At 39.4% G+C, this 25731-nt stretch overlaps 1 protein-coding gene and 1 non-coding gene across 4 annotated transcripts in view; one reads left to right on the plus strand and one right to left on the minus strand.

Moving 5' to 3' along the window:
* The window catches only part of LOC131257973 (probable leucine-rich repeat receptor-like protein kinase At1g35710), a 35405-nt gene extending 19303 nt beyond the window's left edge, over positions 1–16102 (plus strand). For 2 of the 3 annotated variants that reach the window (XM_058258967.1, XM_058258968.1), the window contains 2 exons: positions 8339–11578; positions 12920–13454. In XM_058258967.1, the coding sequence (XP_058114950.1) occupies positions 8339–11578; positions 12920–13278 (3599 nt within the window). In that variant the 3' untranslated portion in view covers positions 13279–13454. Of the gene's footprint in view, positions 1–8338; positions 11579–12919; positions 13455–15857 lie in introns of those variants that run through there. The other variant, XM_058258970.1, reaches the window with a different exon arrangement.
* Positions 16103–23061: 6959 nt separating this feature from the next.
* Positions 23062–23168, minus strand: LOC131217698 (small nucleolar RNA R71). Its single transcript, XR_009157290.1, has one exon. It is a non-coding gene; the product is annotated as a small nucleolar RNA R71 (small nucleolar RNA).
* Between the last annotated feature and the right edge of the window lie 2563 nt (positions 23169–25731).

Raw genomic sequence — 25731 nt, forward strand, 5'->3', positions numbered from 1 at the left:
TCATGAGAAATTCCATTCCATCCATCCATCCATTTTCCAGTCAATACGAGGGAATGGGCTAAAAAATGAGGCAGATCGGAAGCTCAAAATGGCCGCCAAATGTTTCAAGGGTGGACATTGAATCTCATGGTTTCCTGTCATGTGGCTCCCTTGAGCTTCAGGTCGGCCTTATTTTTGAGCCATTCACTAAGAAAATAGATGGACTGAATGGATTTGTCATGAATTCCCTGTGTCCCTGTGAATGTTTCAAGACTCTTTCCTGTTGGTTGGCTCAAGCTCATGTGGATGAGATCCAATCCGTCGATCAAGTGTGCCGCTCTTTATTTGGAACATGGCCAAAAATCAGGCTATGGTGAAAACCCTCTTCCCTATGGTGAAAAACAATGCAATATGCATGACCTGAGGCCGAGTACTGGTCATCCGTCCTATGGCTTGACAAATTCAAAATGGTCTCCTTTTTGTGGTGAGACCATTGCTGTCTCTAATTTAATGGTCTCCTTTTTGTGGTGAGACCATTGCTGTCTCTAATTTAATGGTCTCCTTGAACAACGCAATATGCATGGCCTACTGGTCATCCATCCGTCCTATGGCTTGACACAGTCAAAGACCATTGCTGTTGACTCTAATTTAATAGTCTCCTTGTCGTGGGCCAGGCAAAATAAAACCTTATAATAGACTAGGCTTGAAAAGTCCAAACAAATTAGCTTATAATCAGAATCAAACCCATAAATTCATGGCCCCACTCACCCAACAAAAATGACACTTGACTCTAAAAGTCGTTGGCATTGATTGTCTTAACTATCAGATCAGTAGATGATTCTAAGATTCAATCACTGATTTGTACTGAAGAGAGGAGACGGAGACAGACGAATAAGAGGAGAAGCTAGTATGTTGTTTGCCAAACATAGTAGTAATTAAAATAAGTTACTTGTGCAATAAATAGCTTATCTTAACTAACTTATTATCCAAGCGCTCCCTTATTAACATAATGCATTATGCTATAATGCATCATTTTTATAATTTATAGTTAAGGTCATAGCGAGCTATCCAAACGAGCCCCAGAAAACTTGGCATATTGGGAGGTCCAGTTAAGTCTCCTTCGGAGGTGTACCCAACACAAGGGAAAAACGAAAGTCGTCTTTGCCTCTTTCCATCAAAGCTCATCTTATTGCCATTTCATGCCTTCATCACTCGTACCTGTTTTAGTTACCTCACACATGGAAACAAATGATACTCATGTGAGACTGTAGCTACTCCTGAGGTTGTCCTAACAATATGTGGTTTCCATGTCTTAAAAACATACCGTTGAAATGAAATATTGAATGGTTATTAGAAAAAGTCCAATGGTTCAAATCATGTGTTCCCCCATGGTGATAATATATTTTCATAATTTTAGATGCATGGAACTCACACAGTGATGATCTTGTGTTAAGTGGATCTGATTTTACAAATGTGACCCACTTCTATGCATGAATTTATGCATAGTCCCGGGCCTCAAAATGAGGTGGCAAAATTGACAGATTGAGCAGATTTGTCACAAACATTATTTGTGGACCTACCTATAGTCCATCAACTCTCACCCTCAGACTTAAATGTCCACCAACCTCTTGCTCTCACATTAATTATATTCCCTTACTTTCATATTCGTTTTTGTCTACTTGAGCTTTAGACTGGCCTTATTTTTTGGTTCATGCCTTAAAATGAGGTCGAAAACTAGATAGAATGTATTTGTCACCCATGTCATTGTGTGCCCCACCATCGGTCAAGCAACCCCACCCTCTATGCTTAAATGCCCACTGGACTTCTGGCTTACCCATTAATTAACGTTGCCATCTGATGTAGAGTGGGTTGCAGGTAATCTCATGGCCAGGATGGATCAAAAGAGGCCCGATTGGAGACGAAGATGATCCAGACCATCAGAACTTAAAACGGACATATCTCACAAACCGGAATGAGTTATCATACATAAAATGTATGATTTTAAGGTAGGAAAAGCTTCTTTAGCCACCCAACCTGGCATGGCCGGGATGCGGAAGCCGGATTTGTGAAATACCATCAGATCGACAGTTATTTCCTTGTTTTAATTCCATTTTTTACTAAAAATAGTAAAACACGGAAAGTGCTTAGAAAAGTTAGGAGAGCATCATCCCCTTCAGGAAGACTATGCTCCACCTCACCTCCTTCTGTGCATCACCATGCTAACTCAAACTGTACCTGGGGCCTATCTTAATGTTCATGAGAAATCCATTCCATCCATCCATTTTCCAGTCACTGTGAGGGAATGAGCCCAAAAATGAGGCAGATCGGAAGCTCAAAATGGCCCCCAAATGTTTCAAGGGTGGACATTGGATCTCACTGTTCCCTGTCACGTGGCTCCCTTGAGCTTCAGGTCGGCCTCATTTTTGAGCCATTCACTAAGAAAATAGATGGACTGAATAGATTTGGCATGAACACCCTGTGTCCCTGTGAATGTTTGAAGACTCTTTCCTGTTGGTTGGCTCAAGCTCATGTGTGGATGAGATCCAATCCGTCAATCAAGTATGCCGCTCTTTATTTGGACCATGGCCAAAAATCAGGCTGATTCAACGGTCGGTACATACCATGGGAAATAGCTGAGAGAATAAGTCTCATTATTATAATACTCAAGTAACGTGGTGTCCACTTTTGTCTATATAGACCATCCAATCCACTCATCTGACCATGCAATCCACTCATATGTGGTTTCATACCAGGATTAGTAAATTCTCCTATTACTCATGTTGTCTAAACAGTGTGAATTTGAAGTTTTCAGAATGATTTTACACCTTTACTTATGGTGAAAAACCCTCTTCCCTATGGTGCAGCTGATGTAAGTCTTGGATTACACGTGAATCTACAGGACTCATGGTATGTGACGGCCCAACTGATGGATGGGGCGGATATGATGCATGATTGTCCCACATAGTGATTAGTTAGCTAGTGCAAGTCATCCCTTCCATGTGCCCATGCAATTCAGGCCATTGTAGTCCCGATTTCTATCTTCCTTCCTTTCTCTCTATCTGCGTCATTGTGCATCGCATTTCCTAGGCTACTTAATAGTTTCAGGCTAGAAAGGAAGAACAACGCAATATGCATGACCTGAGGCCGAGTACTGGTCATCCATCCGTCCTATGGCTTGACAAAGTCAAAGACCATTGCTGTCTCTAATTTAATGGTCTCCTTGTCGTGGGCCAGGCAAAATAAAACCTTGTAATAGACTAGGCTTGAAAAGTCCAAACAAATTAGCTTATAATCAGAATCAAACCCATAAATTCATGGCCCCACTCACCCAACAAAAATGACACTTGAGTCTAAAAGTCGTTGGCATTGATTGTCTTAACCATCAGATCAGTGGATGAGGAAAAAGGAGAGGTGCGTGATGATTCTAAGATTCAATCACTGATTTGGACTGAAGAGAGGAGATGGAGACTGACGAATGAGAGGAGAAGCTAGTATGTTGTTTGCCAAACATATAGTAGAAACTAAAATAAGTTACTTGTGCAATAAATAGCTTATCTTAACTAATTTACTATCCAAACACTCCCTTATTAACATAATGCATCATTTTTATAATTTATAATTAAGTTCATAGTGAACAATATATCCAAACGAGCCCCAGAATTAAGTCTTGAGATATTGGGTGGTAGACTCTCAAGAGTTTCAACACTCGGTCAAGTGTTGAGTATCCATAAGTGGTGAAATTCCACTAGCGTGAGTGTGCGTGGTAAATTTTTTTTTTTTTTAAAAAGTCTTGAGATATTGAGAGGTCCAGTTAAGTCTCCTTCGGAGGTGTACCCAACACTAGGGAAAAACAAAAGTTGTCTTTGCCTCTTTCCATCAAAGCTCATCTTATTGCCATTTCATGACTTCACTCGTATCTGTTTTAGTTAATTACCTCACACATGGAAACAAGTGTTGCTCATTTGAGACTGTAGCTACTCCTGAGGTTGTCCTAACAAATACGTGGTTTCCATGTCTTAAAAACATAGCCTATCGATCATCAGGTGGGTTATACCGTTGAAATGAAATATTGAATGGTTATTAGAAAAAGTCCAATGGTTCAAATCATGTGTTCCCCCATGATGATAATATATTTTCATAATTTTAGATGCATGGAACTCACACAGTGATGATCTTGTGTTAAGTGGATCTGATTTTACACATGTGACCCACTTCTATGCATTGGGGGCAGTTTCAAACCTCAGTTTCTCATTTTACTTGGGGGGTTTTGGGTAAGGGATTCTGCAAAAATGAGATTGAGGACTGGGGCATTGCCATCCAAGGGACTAAAATCCTGTGCAACACCTGTTGTAGCTAGGTAGAGCATGCAACTATCATGCTCAGTAAGTCCACGGTGACATGTTTGTGACCTTGATTCACGTTCATCAATCATGCCTCTTCGTGTTATGACCTGAGGCAAACAATTATGCCAATCCAAAACTCAGGTGGCTAGGTTGCAGGGAACAATAGAATACGATCGGACAACACGATTGTTTATGCATGGTCCATAAAATGTCCAGTTTGGCTTGACGACTTGGCTGGGTGGACTTGATCCGCTGGGTCGCATCTGATTAAGTTCAGCAGTTGTCTGCACAGAAAATATTGGTGACTTGGCCTGACCAGCCAATTCACTACCAAGTCCTCTGAGTTGCAACTTTGATTCAAAATCAAGCGAGTCAGCTAGAGTTGTGCCTTAAAACCGCGATTACAGTCCCTGGTTTCAGGCCTATGGTCTAGAAATCCCACAGATTTAGAAAATTCTGTTTATCACTTTTCTTTAATTAGATGCAGTAGATGTCAATTATCTTTCTTTCTGCCAAAGGTTACCCACTTGATGAGTTGACAGTCCTATCAATGGGCAAATGGATCTTCATATGGACCTGCTTGATACCGGAGTCACAGGTTCCTTAATGGAATTTTGCAAAACCCAACAAAAAATGGAATTGACTGTGAAAGTCCTGGAATTATTGCTAGGTGTGCAATCAAAATTCCCCAATGTGGAAGTTGACACCTCAATGCTCATAGAAATGCGCATATTATGATTCACCTCTGTTTAAAAACCGAATGATGGCTAAGAATTTTACCTGCAAAAGCCAACCTATGGCTCATTCTTTATCCCGAGTAAGTAGTTCCACTTGGGTCTATCTCTCCAATCTTCTCTGCCTGAATTCCAAAATGCAGTCCACGACTTCGTATGTATTCGATGCATTACTTTTATTTAATGAGGACCAGGTTCATGTGGATGAGATCCACGCTGTCAATCAAGTGTGCCACTCTTATTTGGACCAGGGCCCAAAAATCAGGCTGATTCAACACTTAGTACACACCATGGAAAATAGCTGAGATAAGAAGTCTCATCATTTAAATAGTCCGGGTACATTACATGTGGTGTCCACTTTGGTGTGCATCCACCATCCAATCCACTCACCTGACATTCCACACCAAGATTAATTGATTCTCCAAGAATTAAGGCATTCTGATAGTCATGTTGGCCAAACCATGTGATTTAAAAAATTTTAGGAATGATTTTACACTGTTCCATGTTGTGAAAAACCATCTTCCCTATGGTGCGGTTGATGTAAGTCTTGGATTTCCCTATAGTGTGGATCTGATGCATGTTTGTCCCATAATGATTAGTTAGCTGGCACATGTCATCCTTTCCATGTGCCTATGCAATTCAGGCCATTACAGTCCCAATTTCTCTCTTCCTTTCTCTCTCCATGTCATTGCATGCCACATCTTCTAACCTACTTAATAGTTTCAGGCTAAAAACGAAGCACAACACAATATGCATGACCTGAGGTGAGTACTGGCAATCCGGCCATGGGCTGACAGAGTTGAAGAATATTGCCAGCTCTAATTCAATGGTCTCTTTCAATGTGGGCCATGCAAAATAAAACTTGTAATAGACTAGGCTTGATAAGCCAAACAAATCAGCTTAAAACTAGACCAAATACATCCATTGATGGGCCTACTACTTGAAAATTGGCAAAACCCAACAAAATGGAGACTTGACTCTAAGTAGCTAGAGTTGATTGTCATAACCATCCAATCATGGATTGGAAAAAGGAAGGTGCATTGATTACAATTGAGGAGATCCAATCACTGGTTTGGACCCCACATGGTGTGGGGACCACTGGGGAGAGGATGAGACAGATTGGAGATGAGAGAAATGTGAGAGGGAGAGAGCGCATGAAATGACTTAAGCTTACAATTCTAGGTTTCTAAAAATTAATAAAACAAGTCATTAAGCATGTATAATACCTTTAGATTAATATCTTAATGAGTGTTCCAAACACCTTTTATTAACATATTGTATTATGCTATAATACTTTGTTTTTATTATTTATAATTAACTACATTATAAGCTATCGAAACGTGCATTGGAATTCCAGTCTGCTTTGGAAGTTTACACAACTTAAGAGAGACAAAAGTAGTCTTTACCTCTTTCCATGAAAGCTCATCTTATTGCCATTGCATCACTTCACTTGCCTTGTTTTACTTTTGCTAATGTGAGTGAGACAAGCCATACTCATGTGAGACTAGAGCTGCTCCTTAGGTTATACTAACAATATCTAGTTTTCATGTCTTAAAAACATAGCCTAATGATCATCAGGCGGGCCACACCTATTGAAATAAAATGAATGGTTATAAGAAAGTGTCCAATGGTTCAAATCATGTTTTCTCCCATGATGATCATATTTGCATGATTTTAGATGCATGGAACTCACACAATGATGATCCTGTGATAAGTGGATTTTTATTTTTATATTTTGTTGGTTAGGCTCGAATTCAATCGTGTGACACATGTGTGCTGTGTCGGCAATGCCAGAGCCCTTTTATTTCTTTTCAAAGTACACATAAACCATCTGATCAGGATCCTTCAGGTTTTTTTTTTTTTTAATTAAAAAAAAAAAAGGAGCCTTACCTATCATATAGACCTCTGAATAGCATCAACAAAATTACAAAAAAGAAAGTAGCACATGAAATGTGGATGCAATCTTCCCAGTGTTGAAAAGGCTAAAGAGGCTTTCAACAAAACTCGGCCACAAAACCTGAAACAGACAACAAAGAGGCAACAGAAGCACTCACAACTGCCAGAACTTGCAGAATCCCCCTCCATCAGGAACAACAGTTCCTCTGGACTCAATTCAAGATGGGCATTCAATCAACACTGTTTCTTGTGAAGCGGTCAAATTAATATTTGGATCTACCTCATTTGTAGGCTCATACCATAAAATGAACTAAAAAAAAAAAAAAAAAGAAAAAGAATGGACGGCATGGATGAAACACATACATCATGGTGGGGCCCACAGAGCACCGACCAGTAGCTAGTAGCAGCATCAGTAGCCAATCCGCGTCCTTGGCACGCAATCCGCGTCCATTCAGAGGTGAGATAGGTCCAACGGATCTAATTTCAGCTATTATTCCTCATTTAAGTTAGGGTCCACAAATTGGGGGCGTTTAGATCGTGTGCACATGCATTTCTACGATCAGCGCCTGTATCAATTAACTCTCTCTTTTTCTTCTCTTTTTTTGTTTTTCTTTTTTTCTTTTTTTTTTTTTTCTTTTTTTTGGTAAGAGTAAGACAAGCTGTTCTTGTCCAGAGTAGGATCAACCTCCTCCTATAAATACCCATCCTCGTAAGTTCGTAACAGAGCATAAGCAACAACAGCCATGGCCATACAGAAATCTCTCTCTCTTGCTTTTCTTCTTTTATTATTAGAATTTCTTTCTTCCAATGCCTTTACAACAGCACCTGCATCCACACTCGGAGAGGCAGAGGCTCTCTTGGAATGGAAAGCCAGCGTCTTCTCGCCACAAGCTCTCCATTCATGGTCACTTCCATCTGCTAATGCTAGTGCCAACACAATCTCTCCATGTAAATGGGTTGGGATCTACTGCAACGGCCTTGGAAGTGTAATAGAGATAAGCTTACCGAGTGCAGGCTTGCAAGGTAAGCTTGATAACTTGAGCTTCTCGTCATTTCCAAACCTATTCCGTCTCAATCTCAGTAACAACACACTCACTGGAACCATCCCAGCTGATATTGGCACTCTTTCCAGACTCGTCTCCTTCAATATCTCTGTGAATAAACTCTCTGGAGTTCTACCTCTTTCAATGGCTAACCTTTCTCACCTTTCAGAGCTCATCATCTCGTCTAATGAAATAACTGGGCCTATTCCTCCATCTTTAGGTAACTTGACCAGGCTGACAGTCCTCTACCTCTCTGACAATCAAATTTCTGGTTCGATTCCTGCACAATTAGGAAATCTCAAGAATTTGGTTGATTTGGAGTTGAGCGATAACAATCTGACAGGTCCAATCCCTCCTGCTTTAGGTAATTTGAGAAACCTTACACTTTTGTACCTCTACAGCAATCAAATTTCTGGTTCAATTCCTGCACAATTAGGAAATCTCAAGAATTTGGTTGATTTGCGGTTGAGCTATAACAATCTGACAGGTCCAATCCCTCCTACTTTAGGTAATTTGAGAAACCTTACAGTTTTGTACCTCAACAACAATCAAATTTCTGGTTCAATTCCTGCACAATTAGGAAATCTCAAGAATTTGGTTGATTTGGAGTTGGGCTATAACAATCTGACAGGTCCAATCCCTCCTGCTTTAGGTAATTTGAGAAACCTTACAGTTTTGTTCCTCAACACAAATCAAATTTCTGGTTCAATTCCTGCACAATTAGGAAATCTCGAGAATTTGGTTGATTTGGAGTTGAGCGATAACAATCTGACAGGTCCAATCCCTCCTGCTTTAGGTAATTTGAGAAACCTTACAGTTTTGTACCTCCACAGCAATCAAATTTCTGGTTCAATTCCTGCACAATTAGGAAATCTCAAGAATTTGGTTGATTTGGAGTTGAGCTATAACAATCTGACAGGTCCAATCCCTCCTGCTTTAGGTAATTTGAGAAACCTTACAGTTTTGTACCTCAACAACAATCAAATTTCTGGTTCAATTCCTGCACAATTAGGAAATCTCAAGAATTTGGTTGATTTGGAGTTGGGCAATAACAATCTGACAGGTCCAATCCCTCCTGCTTTAGGTAATTTGAGAAACCTTACACTTTTGTACCTCCACAGCAATCAAATTTCTGGTTCAATTCCTGCACAATTAGGAAATCTCAAGAATTTGGTTGATTTGGAGTTGAGCGATAACAATCTGACAGGTCCAATCCCTCCTGCTTTAGGTAATTTGAGAAACCTTACACTTTTGTACCTCTACAGCAATCAAATTTCTGGTTCAATTCCTGCACAATTAGGAAATCTCAAGAATTTGGTTGATTTGCAGTTGAGCTATAACAATCTGATAGGTCCAATCCCTCCTACTTTAGGTAATTTGAGAAACCTTACAGTTTTGTACCTCAACAACAATCAAATTTCTGGTTCAATTCCTGCACAATTAGGAAATCTCAAGAATTTGGTTGATTTGCAGTTGAGCTATAACAATCTGATAGGTCCAATCCCTCCTACTTTAGGTAATTTGAGAAACCTTACAGTTTTGTACCTCAACAACAATCAAATTTCTGGTTCAATTCCTGCACAATTAGGAAATCTCAAGAATTTGGTTGATTTGGAGTTGGGCTATAACAATCTGACAGGTCCAATCCCTCCTGCTTTAGGTAATTTGAGAAACCTTACAGTTTTGTACCTCAACACAAATCAAATTTCTGGTTCAATTCCTGCACAATTAGGAAATCTCGAGAATTTGGTTGATTTGGATTTGAGCGATAACAATCTGACAGGTCCAATCCCTCCTGCTTTAGGTAATTTGAGAAACCTTACACTTTTGTACCTCTCTAGCAATCAAATTTCTGGTTCAATTCCTCTGGAAATTGGGAATTTGGTAAAACTCAATGTGCTTGTGCTATACAGAAACCTTCTAACAGGTTCTATCCCTTCCACTTTAGGAAACTTGACCAAGCTTGAACTCTTCATTGCAAGTGACAACCATTTAACTGGTGAGATCCCAAAAAGCTTCAGAAATTGCACTAGGTTAACTAGAGTTCGACTCGACGGAAACCAGCTCATTGCAAATGTATCAGAGGTCTTTGGTGTATACCCACATCTATATTTCATGGATGTCAGCAACAACAGGTTGTTTGGTGAACTCTCACCGAACTGGGGAGAATGCAGAAACTTGATGACGCTACGATTCTCTGGAAACATGATCACTGGTAGAATTCCTTGCGAGATTGGGCGGTTGACGCGGCTTGGAGTGCTTGGTCTTTCTTCAAACCGTCTGGTAGGAGAGATTCCAAAGGAATTGGGGAGGTTGACTTCATTGTTCAACTTGAATTTAAGTAATAACCAGCTTTCTAATAGGGTTCCTCAAGAAATTGGGAAACTGACCAATTTGGAGATTCTGGACCTATCAATGAACAACCTAGCTGGTCCAATACCACCTCAGTTGGGGAATTGCATCAAACTATGGTATCTAAAATTGAGTCAAAATTATTTGAATGGAAGCATTCCATTTCAGATAGGCAACCTGATACACCTACAGGGTGCATTAGACCTTAGCCATAATTCACTCAATGGAGAGATATCATCACAAATTGGGAACTTGCAGATGCTGGAAATGTTAAACCTCTCCCACAACATGTTGTCTGGCTCAATTCCAAAATCTTTTGAAGGGATGCTCAGCTTACAATCCGTAGATTTTTCATACAATGATTTGGAAGGCCCTATTCCCAACAACAAAGCCTTTCAGAAGGCTCCTGCAGAGGCATTCATAAAAAACAAAGGCTTATGTGGTGAAATGCAAGGTTTGAGACCCTGCAATGCTCCTTCAACAAGCCATGGTGATACAAGAAAATCCCACCAAGTTGTCATCTTCATTGTTCTTCCTCTCTTGGCAGCCTTGTTTCTTTTATTTATAGTCATCGGCGTTTCTTCCATTTATTACCAAAGACGAAGAAATAAAGAGAAAGAGGTTCTTGAAAGGAGCAGCAGAAATCCATTTTCAATATGGAATTATGATGGGATTGATGCATTTGAACAGATAGTGGAAGCGACAGAGAGTTTCAACGACAAATACTGCATCGGAACTGGAGGGTATGGAAAAGTTTACAAAGCAAATCTACCATCAGGCCAAGTAGTAGCTGTGAAGAAACTTCACCCACTCGGAGGTGGGGATCAATCTGATCAAAGAAGTTTTAGAAATGAGATTCGAGCATTAACAGAAATCCGCCATCGCAACATTGTGAAGCTTTATGGTTTTTGTTCCCATGCTCAATTCTCATTTCTTGTGTATGAGTACATGGAAAGGGGAAGCTTGGCTAGCATCCTAAGCAATGACAGAGGAGCTGCAGAGTTGGAGTGGACTCTAAGGGTGAAGGTTATTAAAGGTGTGGCCCATGCATTATCTTACATGCACCATGATTGCACCCAACCAATTGTCCATCGAGACCTATCAAGCAACAACGTGCTGCTGAATTCAGAATTTGAGGCCTGTGTCTCTGACTTCGGCACTGCAAGATTGTTGATACCTGATTCATCCAATTGGACTACGCTCGCAGGCACTTATGGATACATCGCTCCAGGTTAGCTGTTAATTCATTCTCCACGCTTTAAAAGTTTTATTAGCAATTGGTCTTTTATTTTTCTTAAGCTTTCCTTCTTTTTTTTTCTTTTTTTTTTTTCCTTTTCTTTTTTCTTTTTGTTGGCAATTACATACTAAAGTTTGTGCATAAGTTATCATATTGTTGTCAAATATTGCAATCTTGGGCAACTGGAAGATTCCTTAATCCAACAGCTGTAAGAGGCCTTATAAATAAACATACATGGGTTTCTATTTTTACAATCCCCAACATAAAAAATAATATAACAATGCAAATGAAGATAACTGTAAGAATAATGTTTTCTCTTAGCTGCACTTATAGTCCATCGTTTTTACATTATGCATGGTGGAGATAATCGTAAGTCTAACCATGATTTTAAGTTACCCAACTAAACCATACGTTATTAGCTATTAAATTTGTGGTGCTGACTATTTTTCTTAACTGTACATTAGTTGGCCACCAGTTGGATGGGATAGATAAAATCCTCCAATAAGTGTAATTGTTGGGATCTGCTCCATCTACAATATGGGGCCATGTTTTCAGATGGTCTGGATTGATTTACATGGGTACTATGGGTGAGTTATCTCTATTTAAGAAATGATTGAAAAAGCTCACTGCTTCTGGCCCATATGAGTAAATGTGAAAATGATGCATATGGAAATATGGCATCCTCTGCAATGTTCAGCCAATAGATCCTTGAGAATGGTTGTGTTTCCTCCATTGTATAAGGGTTCAGCAGCTTTATGATCGAAACCGTAGATATAATGTCCCACACAGTGAATGCCTCATGCAACAAAAGAAGTTCCAAGATTGGAAAAATCCTTGAAACAATGCTCATATCACCCAATCCTTGCAAATGAAATGTGTAGCTACAACAATACTTATAAACACATCAATACAATCTGGTTTACATGTGCCAACTTCTCATGCGTTTGGGACACCCGAGGCACACGTAAAGGTAGGCCCAACCATGCAGACCACCCAACACAATTATTAATCTGGTTCTTTATTAGGCGGGCCACTACCATGTGAAAACAATGGATAGTTTTCGGAAAAACAATGCCAACGGTACACAATGTATACATGTAGCATGGCTGGCAAGTGGTTTTTAGCAAGATCACACCTCACACAGATGTGCTACATACATCTCAGTTGGCATATGCGTAGTTCATAAAGATGGCTTGGGCTTAACAAGCATAAAAACCTAAAAGATATGAAACCTTGATTAAGAAACCCATGTGACTTTGATATATGATTAAGAGTTTAGCTATTAATGATTAAGGAGGAGAAAAGATCATGACTGAAGTATTTTCTTTCTTGCAGAGCTTGCATTTACAATGAGGGTGACCGAAAAATGTGACGTATATAGCTTTGGTGTTGTGGCACTTGAAGTGATGATGGGAAGGCATCCTGGGGAGCTCATCTCCTCTTTGACATCACCAAGTAGACATGACACACTGCTAAAGGATATGTTGGACCAACGTCTCTTGGATCCAACGGCTGAGATTACACAGGAAGTCTTATTTGTGGTGTCCATGGCACTTTCATGCATTCGGCTAGATCCAAACTCTCGGCCAACCATGCACCACGTGGCTCAAGAGTTATCTATTAGTCGGCCTTCCTTCTCTCTAGGACCATTCCATGCACTTACATTACGTCAGCTGATGGATCTCAAGGTATAGTTGGGTGGATGAAAATCATTGAGGTTGGGGGTGTGTAGAGGCAAGTACATTATTATTATGTGTGTTTATTGTATGAAAATCATCCAATGTAGAGAAGGTGTGTTTTTCTTGTTATGATATGAATGTAATTCAGTGTGCGGAATCCATGTTTACGCAAAATTTAGGTTTTCAGGTGAGGTCTATATCTTTCTTTGTGGTTCCCACCCTGAATGTTTGTTCACTTGATTGATCGACCTGATCAAACCCCTGTTTCATGTACAGGTTAAAGACATCTGACAACATTTTCAAAACTTGTTTAGGAGCTTTGAAAATACTTGAGATGATTTTTTTTTCAAGAGAATGATTTACTTTTTGCTGTTAACTTCCCTCCTTTTTTTCTTTTTTTTTTGTAGCTTTGCCATATATGAGATAATATTAATATTTGATGGTAAAAAAAAATAAAAAAAATAAAAAATTTACTTTTTTGTATAAAGTAAAATATGATTCTATTTGGGAGCTTGAAAAGTTAACGGAGAGAGTGACATTTCTTTGAAAGCCATGCACGGTAGAATACATATATTAAGTTGGGCGTCATTAATTGTAAGGGCAACACCTAATCCACTCCCATAGGTAATAAGGTTTGTGGCATTTAAAAGAGCTTTTGATGATTTTTTTCTTCTTCTTCTTATGAAAAGTGACTTTGAAGGACATGGATTGACTCATGACCTAGGACTTGAGTATGTAAGGCCTACCACAATATGTTTTATTGATATTGTCTATCCGTTTTGCCAGGTCATTTTAGGGCATGAGCCCTATAATGAGGTATATCAAACCTCAAATGGACCACATCACAGGAAATAATGAGGATTAAATACCTACCATTGAAAGTTTCTTAGGGGTGACAAAAGTTTTGGATGAAAATGATATTTGTGTTTTCCTTTCTTCAAGAGTGTGTGACCATATGGACCACACCTCAAATGGACCACATCACAGGAAATAATGAGGATTAAATACCTACCATTGAAAGTTTCTTAGGGGTGACAGAAGTTTTGGATGAAAATGATATTTTTGTTTTCCTTTCTTCAAGCGTGTGTGACCATATGAACTGGTTGGGTGGCAAATAAACATCAAAGTAGGCCTTAAGAAGGCTTCATCTATGGGCATTATTATCTCCATTGTTTCTTATGATGTGGTTCACTTGATCTTTGATCAGGCAAATTAGACGAACCATACCAATAAAACACATACATCATGTTGGCACCACAAAGTTGGGTAATCAGGCAATCTGCAGCAAATTTAGAAATACCACGTGAACTTATTAGTGCTCTCAATGCTCTAGCATAGCATTTCAATGAAGAGATAACTTTTTGAATGTACTCTAATATAACATTTTAATATACAGCTCACCTTCTCAATATACTTTTGAACTAATTAAATTTGTACATAATTTTGATAATACACATCAAAGTAATGCAACCTTATTAGAAATTTTGCTAGGAAAGTGTAAAGTAATAAGGATACATGAGTCACTCAGGAATGACATAATTCTACAACAAAGCTAGACCACATGCTTTGTATTTAAATTAAGGCTAGTAATGGACTGGGTGACCCGTAGAAGCTCCATGAGCTCATTTCTACTTTGAATCTAGCTTGAATACACTACCTCGGCTCATGGCAAAAGCTTGGGCCTCAGTATTGGCTTGGGCCTGGGCTCAAGTCATTTGAGACTCACCCAATTTCATTCGCTCCTATAAGTATTCCATTCTAGTCATCCTTTAGACAACAACCCATTCTCCTTGAATTCATACCACTGGTTTCATTTCTCTGAACATCTATTTCATTGTGTATGTGTGCTCCACTTGATCAACAGATAGATTAACAACATTTAAGTATAAAATAGTGATTTTAACAAATTTGGGCTGGGCCCAAACCTGATATGAGTCCAAAGTGGGCCAAGCCCGAAGCCCAACAGAGCTTTGGACACCAAAATATAAACGGCTAAAGAGAGCATTGGAGTGTTTGGGTTGGAGAAAGATTGCAGGTTTCTCCTCTCCCACTCCGAAGGGGTGACCGAGAAGAACACAGCCTCATCGAAGCCTAATATGGTAATATTGCTAATCTCTAACTCTCATCTCATCATCTTCCATTTCCTCATGTAAGGGAAAAGAAGAGAAATAAAGAAAATAATGAATTTCCATTTCATCGCTTTTTTAATATTTCTCCAATTTTGGAAGCTCAATTCGGTTTTTATGCATTAGTTGGGTTTGGATACTCTGCTTAAGCATTATTTGATGATTGTTTTTTCATGCGTTTTCGTGCAATCTCTACATTCGATGTGGATTAGTTTTTATAGGAATTATGTGATTTGTAATGTGAAATACGCACCGTTTGGTAATCAGACCACCAGTCTTTTGTGTCCCACTGCTGATTGATTAATCCCCAGAAAATCTCTTCAATTGTTTAACCGTTAGATTTGTGGCCTATAAATAGATGGTTAGGAAGTGAATTACAGCAACAGTTCACATTCTAACTATGGCAAGTTCCAAGCCTAATAGTGGGGGGATCATCTAATCGAGGAGATTATTTATTTATTTTTCTAGGGGTGCATGGTTCATTGACTGTGGGCTGCAACACACCAATGGTCTGGATTGCTCAACAATTGGGACATTCTTTTTAGAAATGAAAGTTTCTGTATACTGTGGAAAGATTTGTATCTGTATTTCACGCTATGCTTCTAGTTTTTATTTTTTATTTTTCCTTTTCTTTTCATGTGTTTGAATGGAAGGATAACTACTAAAATGGGGATATGAAAAAGTAACCTGAAATCATCAGGAAATTGAAACCATGGTTTCTTCTTTTCTCTGTTGTTTGTTTTGGATTCCAATTTTACAGGGATTCCATGTTCTGTCACCTCATGTTGTCTTCTTTGCCTCAGAAGTCATCAGTGTCTCTTTTTTGAGAGAGATGAATCTGCACAGTTTTTCAAGGAAAATCTTAGAAATGGAAATCAGTTTGCAACACTACTTTTTTTTTTTTTTCTTTCTTTCTTTTTGCAAATGGAGAAAAAGCGGGTTTCCACGGAAAGCAATTTCATTTCCAGGGTTTCCATGTTCCCAAACACCCCCTAAGTTATGTATTTTTATTTTGTATGTCTCCTATTGTGCCACTTTCTTATGGGAGAAATGAAACCTGTGTGCAGCACACTAATTTCCTTATCTGGTGTAATAACGCTAATTGGAGAGGTCATACCAGTCCTTGATCTGGATAGTTCATCTCATGGACCCACCATGGATGGATCATATCCTAAAATTTGCTACATGAGATGAATCTATACCTATCCAATTGAACTAGTTCGTAAAGAGTGCTGTCCATTTCCACTTTTTTTTTTTCTACCACTCATTTGTAGGCAGGCAGTTGGACAACTAAGATTGTCCAACCAGTAATATTTTTGTTACGTTGCCAATCCATTTGGGTCCACCTGCATCCAGTTTTTCTGGTAGCTAATAGCCTCACGCATAACATCATGCATGGTGCATGGATTCGATAACCTCTTTTTCCTTGTTGACATAGGGCCTTTCTTTCCTGTTTAACATATTAACTGTTTTGTTAACATAGGCCTCTGCGAATTAATGTTTAGGAATTTGGACAGACTGAATATTCTGTTCAAACACATATGCATAGAAAAGTGCACGAACATGTACACATGCATTAGCTTTTATGAATGGCTATGCTGTTGTCATGGCATTTTTGTCACCCCCTTTTCATTATCATTCATTCCTGCACATAATGTTCAGAGTGTAATTGACTCGCAAGCTCTATGTTTGACGTTGAAAACCTCATGCCCAACTAAGAAACCAATTGGTTGTACCTCACATCAACTGTATCAGAATCGTATGATCATGGGATCATTTTGAAGCCAGCTCGATGGTGACCAATTTCATGACGTTCTAATATTGTTATGCCCAGAAAGTGGCCCACCAAAAAGTGACGAAATACCAAAGGGAAACTTGGTGAACCAATACTGACTCGGTCTAACCCTAGAAATTAATTTAAATAAATAAATCCTATGAATTCAAGGACCATTTGTTTGATCGCTGTTGAGGGTCAAATATTGCATATTAGACCCTGGTTATTGCCTGATTTTACAAACATGATAATGATTAACGTCCTATTTTAATCGTGTTTTTGTTGCAAGGTAAATTTAAGAGCTTGAACTGAAAAATGATACTAAAGGCATGAATTTAACCCTAAAAAATCACCAAGGCAAGAGACGGACCGCAGGGGACCGAGATCGAAAAATTTACAAATAGAGATCCGATAAAATCAAGCAATTCATGCTAAAAAGGCTTAAAAATAGTTTAGAAAGAAATATCACAGGGTTCCCACCATTCGTTTGGCTCAAAACTTTATATTGGGCCTAAAGACTCTAAATTAACCGTACATGTTGAAATTCAGCCCTTGGATCCCTGTAATAGTGTCCCAACGGTCAGATTAGTGCATGAATAATCGATTTGGGGGCCACCTGATCTCTGGATGTGCCTCAATTTCGGTCTCAACCCCTTAAACTAGACGAGAAAGAGGATGGGTGGAGCGGATTTCTCATAAGCATCACAGTGAACCCCACATGGGGGCATGAGAGTGCACAGTCAATGCACTCCCGCGCTGCACTGAAACCAAGAGACGGGTCAGCGCATATCAATTCTGTTTTTTCGACAATGTCCGACCACTGAGACATATAATAGGCCACTGTGATCATCCATTTGGACGATCCGAACCGTCCAATGCATCTAGGGGATGAAGTAGTTGTGAAGAAACTTTATCCCTTCAAAGGTGCGGATCAAATTGATCAAAGAAGTTTTAGAAATAAAATTCGAGCATTAACAGAAATTTGTCATCGCAACATTGTGAAGCTTTATATATATTTTTTTTCCATGATCAATTTTCATTTCTAGTTTATGATTACATGGAAAGGGAAAGCTTGGCCAACATCCTAAGCAACGATAAATGAGCTGCACAGTTGGGTTGGAATATAAGAGTGAAAGTTATTAAAGGTGTTACCCATGCATTATCTTACATGTACCATGATTGCACTCAACCAATTATCCAACGAGAGCTATGATGCAATAACATTATGTTGAATTCAGAATTCGAGACCTGTGTTCCTGACTTCGGAAATGCTAGATTGTTGATACCCGATTCATCCAATTGGACCACGCTTGCAGGCAGTTATGGATACATCGCTCCAGGGTAGTTGCTAATTCATTCTCCATGCTTTAATAGTTTTATTAGCAACTGGTCTTTTATTTTCCGTAAGATTTTCTATTTTTTTGTTGGAAATTACATAGTAAAGTTTGTGCATGAGTTACGATACTGTTGTCAAATGTGGCACTCTAGGGAAACTGGAAGATTCCTTCATCCAGCAGTCGTAAGAGGCCTTGCAAAGAAACATAAAAGGGATTGTATTGTTCAAATCCCCAACTTTGTTTAACTAAAAAATTGTAAAGCATCTGTGAGTATTTAAAACTAATATATAACCATGCAAATGAAGATACTGTTAAGAATGTTTTTCCTTTGCTGCACTTGAGGTCCATCATTTTTACATTATGCACGATGAGAGTAATGTTGCTGCATGGTAAGATTGACGAGGATTCTTACCCAACCAACTTAACCATATGTTATCAGCTATTAAATTTGTGACTCTCTCCATTTTCCACAGCTGTCCATTTGTTGGCCACCAATTGGATGGTCTGGATAGATTTACATGGATACCAAGTATAGATGGATAAGTCTTCACTATTTAATAAATGATTGAAAAAGTTCATTGCTTCTACCCATACGAGTAAATGTGAAAATGATGCATAAGGGTTGGGTTACTCCGTTGCATAAGGGTTAGACATCTCTATGATCCAAACCGTTGATGTGATGTCCCACACAGTGAATGCCCCACACGACAAAAGAAATTCCAAGATTGGAAAATTCTTGAAACATGCCCATATCACCCAATCCTTGCCAATGAAATGTGCAGATACAACGATACCTATAGACGCATCAATACACTCTAGATTACACATGCCAACTTCTTATGTGTTTGGGATATGTGAGGCATACATAAAGGTAGGCCTAACCATGCAGATGACCCAACACAATGATTAATCTGGTCCTCTTATCAGGCAGGCCACCAACACATGAAAACAATGGATAGTTTTGAGAAAAAATGCCCATAGTACACACTCAATGTATGCGTGTGGCATGCCTTATAAGTAGACCATCCTAACTTAATAGCAAGATCATCTAAAAGTTTAGCACATCTTATGCAACTCCCAGATGTGCCACACACATGGCAGTTGGCATATGCACAATTTGAAGAGATGCCTTGGGGTTAACAAGCAAAATAACCTAGAAGATAAGAAACCTAGATTAAGAAATCCCTGTGAGTTTGATATATGCTTAAGAGTTAAGCTATTGATGATTAACAAAGAGAAAGAACATGACTAAACTTTCTTCCTTCTTGCAGAGCTTGCATATATGACGAGGGTGACTGAAAAACGCGACGTATATAGCTTGGGTGTCGTGGTACTTGAAGTGATGATGGGAAGGCATCCTGGGGAGCTCATCTCCTCTTTGTCATCATCACCATCACCTCTACAAAGATCAAACACATCCACAATTTATGCAGAGTGGCGGAGGGAGGGACTAGTTTGGGGTAAGTGGGCCTCTACGAAACATATCAACCATTCAAACCCCAAACAGAGGTACAACCCATGGACCCGTGACCCGATCATCATCCGTTTACTAATTGGATTTAGAATTTAGTTTAAAATTTAACATGTGGTCCCACTTGTCAACAAATTATTAGGCCCAAGCACCACTCCTTCAACCCATTTACTTAAGGGCTTGTATTTCAAGCCCATTCATAGCTTTGTAATATTTGGGAATTGGAACTTTTTGTTAACACTTACGTGCATCCTAGAAATGGTTTGATATAGGAATGAGTCAGCCATAGCCTGGTTTATTTACCTTAATAGCCATAGCCAGATTATATCAACAAAGAGGAGACTTAACTATAAAGTAGAAAATGGGCCCATGCCAATCCAGTCCCGAGGCCCATTTCTTGGAACTCTCTGCTTGATAGCCTTTAATTGGATGGTTAAGGTTGCTTGATCAGCGTGATTTTAGATATATGCTCCATCTACAATGGGACCCACATTTCAAATGGCCTGGGCAGCTATAATTAATAAACAAGTTTGGGTATCTTATATTGTTATGATACAGAGCTGATTAAGGAGGAAATAATTCCAAAACAGAGCCTCATGGCTACCACCTTCTTTAGCAGTAACAGCTGCAAGTTCTGAATGAAATGATCTTCAGGCAGAAGGATCTCAAATCATTAAACTGCTTAGTCAAAGTATTAGTCTGGAACAGGACAAAATTAGGGGCTGAATCAAATAATGTAAAATTGCTATTATTGCGGCTGAATGCAACCATTGTCGGGGCAAAATAAACAGCCCATCAAAGAAAGTGAACCAATAGGCACTTTGAGGAGGCATGAAAAGCAATTTGCCATTGAGCCGGCCTTGGTCTACTAGCTAGAGCCAAAAGGGGTAAGCCTCGGTTCGAGTTTTGGTTGACCCTAGATGCATGAGGGCTGGACTTGGGCTGAGTTATTGTTAAGCCACGACAATCTGAGAGGGGGGGTAAACCGAATCCCAAATATTTGGGGACGTGAGTTGCATACAGGACTGGGTCGTAGCTCAACGTGTAGAAGTGGAATGAGCTGTTGCGAGTTTTACGTCATTTATCTTCCGTTCATTATGCTCTGTTATTGGCATTCTGTTTTACATTTGTTAAGTTCCATTTGTTAGTTGCAGTTTCCCGTTTTCCTTGTATTTCGGTTGTGGTACATGGCTTTGCCTATTTAAGCAGCCATTGTTTTCGTTAATGGATATCAAGTATTTGCATTCAAAAGTGTGGTATGTTCTCACCCAAAGAGAACACTTGTATTAGTGTGTATATTCTCTGTGTTGGGACCTATCATTGGTATCAGAGACAGGTTACTAATGGGTACTAACAAAAAGGGTATTGATCACTTGGAATCTGGACTTGGTGTAGTTCACGCAGGACTTTAGCGAATGGAGGAAGCTATCAATCGACTTTCGAGTATAGTGATTGTAAACCAGGAAAATCCTATGAAACCTATATCAATGGCAGTTCAGTGAATTTTCACAATTTGTGATACTGGCATATGATCTCCCTGATCTCTACAAGTGGATCCTCTGAATCCCTAGTTCCCTTTCTCTGAATTCCTTAAAGTCTTAGATAATTCTTCCACAATTATTTCTTAAATTCTATTTGGTTTAGATCACATCTTAGTCTAGTTCTAGTTCTACTTGGTTTCAGATAACGTACAGGTATCAGTTCCTGTGGATTCGACCTCGGTCTTACCGAGTTTATTACTACATCACAACCCTATACTTGGGGAGTGAACAAGTTTTTGGCGCCGTTGCCGGGGACTGATGGTTACGTCTTCCTGGAATTAATTAGTTTTAGAATTAGGTTAGGATTAGGATTTTACTTACTTTAGGATAGAAGTTTTCATTTTATTTTATTCTATTTTTAGAACTTAACCTGTTTTCCTGTTTTGTAGGATCCTGACATAAGTTCTAAATTGGTAATTCCTTCCTAATCTCTCTCTCTTTCTACCTTTTAGAATTAAGGTTTAAATTTTGAAATTTTTAATTCTAGTATTTTTATTTTATTTTTAGGGAGCAGTTTATTTTTAGAAACTAGGGTAGTTATTTCCCTTTCTAGAAGAAATCCTCTAATTTTCGAAACTTTTCTCTTTCGTTTTTCACTATCTATTTTTAACTCTTTTTAAATCTAATTTGTTTCCTCATTTATTTTTAGGATTTTTGTTTAGAAACTAACCTTCCTATTTTGTAGGCTTTTAAGATATAAATTCGGTGAGCTCTTTCCCTACTTCCTATCTTTCAGTTCTCTTTTAATAATCTACTTTCTAGTTTAGATCTTTCCTAATTTATTTTAGAAATTTCCATTTTCTTTTAAGAATTCCTTCTTTTAGAAATTAATTTACTGCTATTTTTCTTTTTAGAATCTAACTTATTTTTGTTTTATTTTGCAGGTTTTTAACTTAGGACTCCAATTTGGTAATTTCTTTCCAACTCTCTCTTTCTTTCTAGATTTTCTTTTCCTTTCTTAGGATTAGGTTTTTAATCGAGGGCTGCGAGTGTTTTCATGCCCAAGTGGGCCCGTGACGACACTCGACGTCTCTTGACTGAAGGAGGATTGGTTGAGGGGTTGACTATCCATCGCAGGACTAGACACCGCTCGAAATCCCCTGAGTTAACTGAAGTTATGGCTGAACACCAACCTCCTCTACTTCCACCCAGGGTGGAGGATACCCAAGATGAGAATGAGGTGCAACAGGCACCCCCGCCTCGTACTTTACGAGATTTTCTACAACCGGCGGGAGTGAGTACGCCCTCATGCATGATTTTTCCTGAAAACACAGGACAAATGGACATCAAGCCAGGAGTTATCCAACTCCTTCCCAAATTCCATGGACTTGAATCTGAAAGTCCATATTTACATTTGAAAGAGTTCGATGAAATAATAGCTACATTATGTTTTCCTAATGTATCCTTAAATATCGAGGTGAATCTTAATGTTGACATAAAAGAGAAAGCTAAGACGTGGTTACATTCACTGCGTCCTAGATCCATTGGCACATGGAACGACATGCAGAGGGAATTCATAAAAAAATTCTTCCCACATCATAAAACGATTACCCTCAGAAAAGCAATCATGAATTTTGCCCAAAAGGAAGATGAAACATTCTTTCAATGTTGGGAAAGGTTCAAAGATTTGGTCAGTTCATGCCCACAACACGGATTTGAAACGTGGCGCATTACAAATTTTTTCTATGATGGACTGACATCTTCCATGCGCCAAATGGTCGAGACAATGTGTAATGGAGAGTTCATTAATAAAGATGTCGACGAGGTATGGGACTACCTCGATAGTTTGGCTGAAAAAACACAATCTTGGGACTATTACCCAAAGTCGAACACCACGTCTAGGCCGACTCAATTAAAGGAGAAAGGTGGATTATATCTCTTGAAAGAAGAGGATGATCTCAAGTGTAAGGTGACTACGCTCATAAGGAAAGTTGAGGCCATGGAAGGAAAGAAGGATAAGGTCAAGGAAATTGTTTGCGGCATCTGTGATTGCAACATTCACACAACTGAAAACTGTCCTACAATACCTGCCTTTCGAGGAGTGTTGAATGAACAAGCCAATGCCGTAAATAACTATCAAAGACCTTTTACTGGACCTAACTCCAACACATACAATCCTGGCTGGAAAAATCATCCAAACTTTAGTTGGAGGAATGGACAAACGGCGACTCCTCCAGGTTTCTTCAATTAAAATCCAAATCAAGTGAAACCTCAAGAGGAACCGGTTCAAAATCCCATACAAGAGCTGGCTCAGGCAATGCGGGGAATCACAGATTTCATGCAAAAAATAGATTCTCGTATGACAGTTATAGAAAAGGGGATGCTTCCTGCACAACCTCTCCCCAATCCTAAACCACAGTACGAGAATAATGATCCCAGCTCTTCAAATCAGATGGGACATGCTAAATCCATCACCACTCTTAGGAGTGGGAAGATCATTGACAAAACTCTTCCGGTTAGGCCCGACAAGACTCAAGAACCAAAAGAGGACAACAATGATGGATCCAGTGATGTCCCACAAAAAGTGGAACCGAAACTTCTAGAGAAGCCAGTTGCTCCATTCCCCCAACGGTTGGTTTCACCAAAACCTCTCTCTAACTCTCAGGATATCTTAGAGGTGTTGAAACAGGTGAAAGTCAACATTCCTCTGCTTGATGTCGTTAAACAGATACCTTCATATGCCAAATTCCTAAAAGACTTATGCACGACCAAGCGACGGAAAATTATTCAAAAGAAAATCTTCTTGACTGAGAAAGTGAGTGCCATCCTGAAGCAAGACGTGCCGCAGAAATTCAAGGATCCCGGTAGCCCAACCATATCATGTGTAATCGGGAACCATCGAATTGATCACGCACTTCTTGACTTAGGAGCGAGCGTCAATTTGATTCCCTACTCGGTATACAAACAGTTAGGTTTGGGTGAATTGAAACCCACCCTAACCACACTACAACTTGCTGATCGCTCTGTTCGTGTACCAAGAGGGATAATTGAGGATGTGTTGGTCCAAGTTGATAGATTTTACTACCCTGTAGACTTTATCATCCTGGACACTGAACCCATCAATAACATGAGCACTCAGATTCCCCATCATTCTTGGTCGCCCATTCCTCGCCACGTCAAATGCAATTATCAATTGTGGGAATGGTATCATGACTATGTCTTTTGGAAATTTGACATTGGAGTCAAACATTTTTTTCAATAACGGCAACAACCTTGGAGGATGATGACGATTTCCACGACATTAACATGATTGACTCTTTCGTGGAAGATACGACACCTCGACCTTATCCTCCGACCATCTAGAGACGTGCCTGGCCCACTCCCATGATTTTAATGATGACATGATTAGGGAGACGTGCGCCTTGCTTGATACTACCGGTACTTGAAGTTAACCGATGGAGGCCACAATTTGAAGAATTACCACAAACTGATGTAGTGCCTCTACCGTCTAACCTCAAGCCGCCGAAGCTTGACCTAAAACCTTTACCCTCTGATTTGAAATATGCATATTTGGGTCAAGATGAGACATACCCGGTGGTGATCTCTGCCCACCTGGAGAAAGAACAGGAGAGTATGCTTATATCTACTCTCATTGAGCATAAAGGAGCCCTAGGATGGACGATAGCGGACCTCAAGGGAATCGATCCCTCGATTTGTACTCACCGCATATATCTTGAGGATAATGCAAAAACCGCTCGGCAACCACAACGTAGACTAAATCCCAACATGAAGGAAGTGGTTAAGGCCGAAGTTCTTAAACTATTGGATGTGGGTATTATATACCCTATATCTGATAGTCAATGGGTGAGTCCAACTCAAGTGGTTCCTAAGAAGTCCGGAATCACCATCGTAGCCAATGCTAATAATGAACTCGTGCCAACTAGAGTCACTACTGGTTGGAGAATGTGCATTGACTACAGGAAGTTGAATACCGTCACGAGGAAAGACCACTTCCCTTTACCATTCATTGATCAGATCCTGGAAAGGTTAGCTGGTCATTCCTATTACAGTTTTCTTGACGGGTATTCAGGCTACAACCAGATAGAGATAGCCCCTGAAGACCAGGAAAAGACCACATTTACATGTCCCTACGGCACCTTTGCCTATCGAAGGATGCCCTTCGGACTATGTAATGCCCCTGCTACCTTTCAGCGATGTATGCTTAGTATCTTTTCTGATATGGTAGGGCAATATCTAGAGGTCTTCATGGACGACTTCT

Source organism: Magnolia sinica, chromosome 10, assembly GCF_029962835.1.
Source record: "Magnolia sinica isolate HGM2019 chromosome 10, MsV1, whole genome shotgun sequence".
Lineage (NCBI taxonomy): Eukaryota > Viridiplantae > Streptophyta > Magnoliopsida > Magnoliales > Magnoliaceae > Magnolia > Magnolia sinica.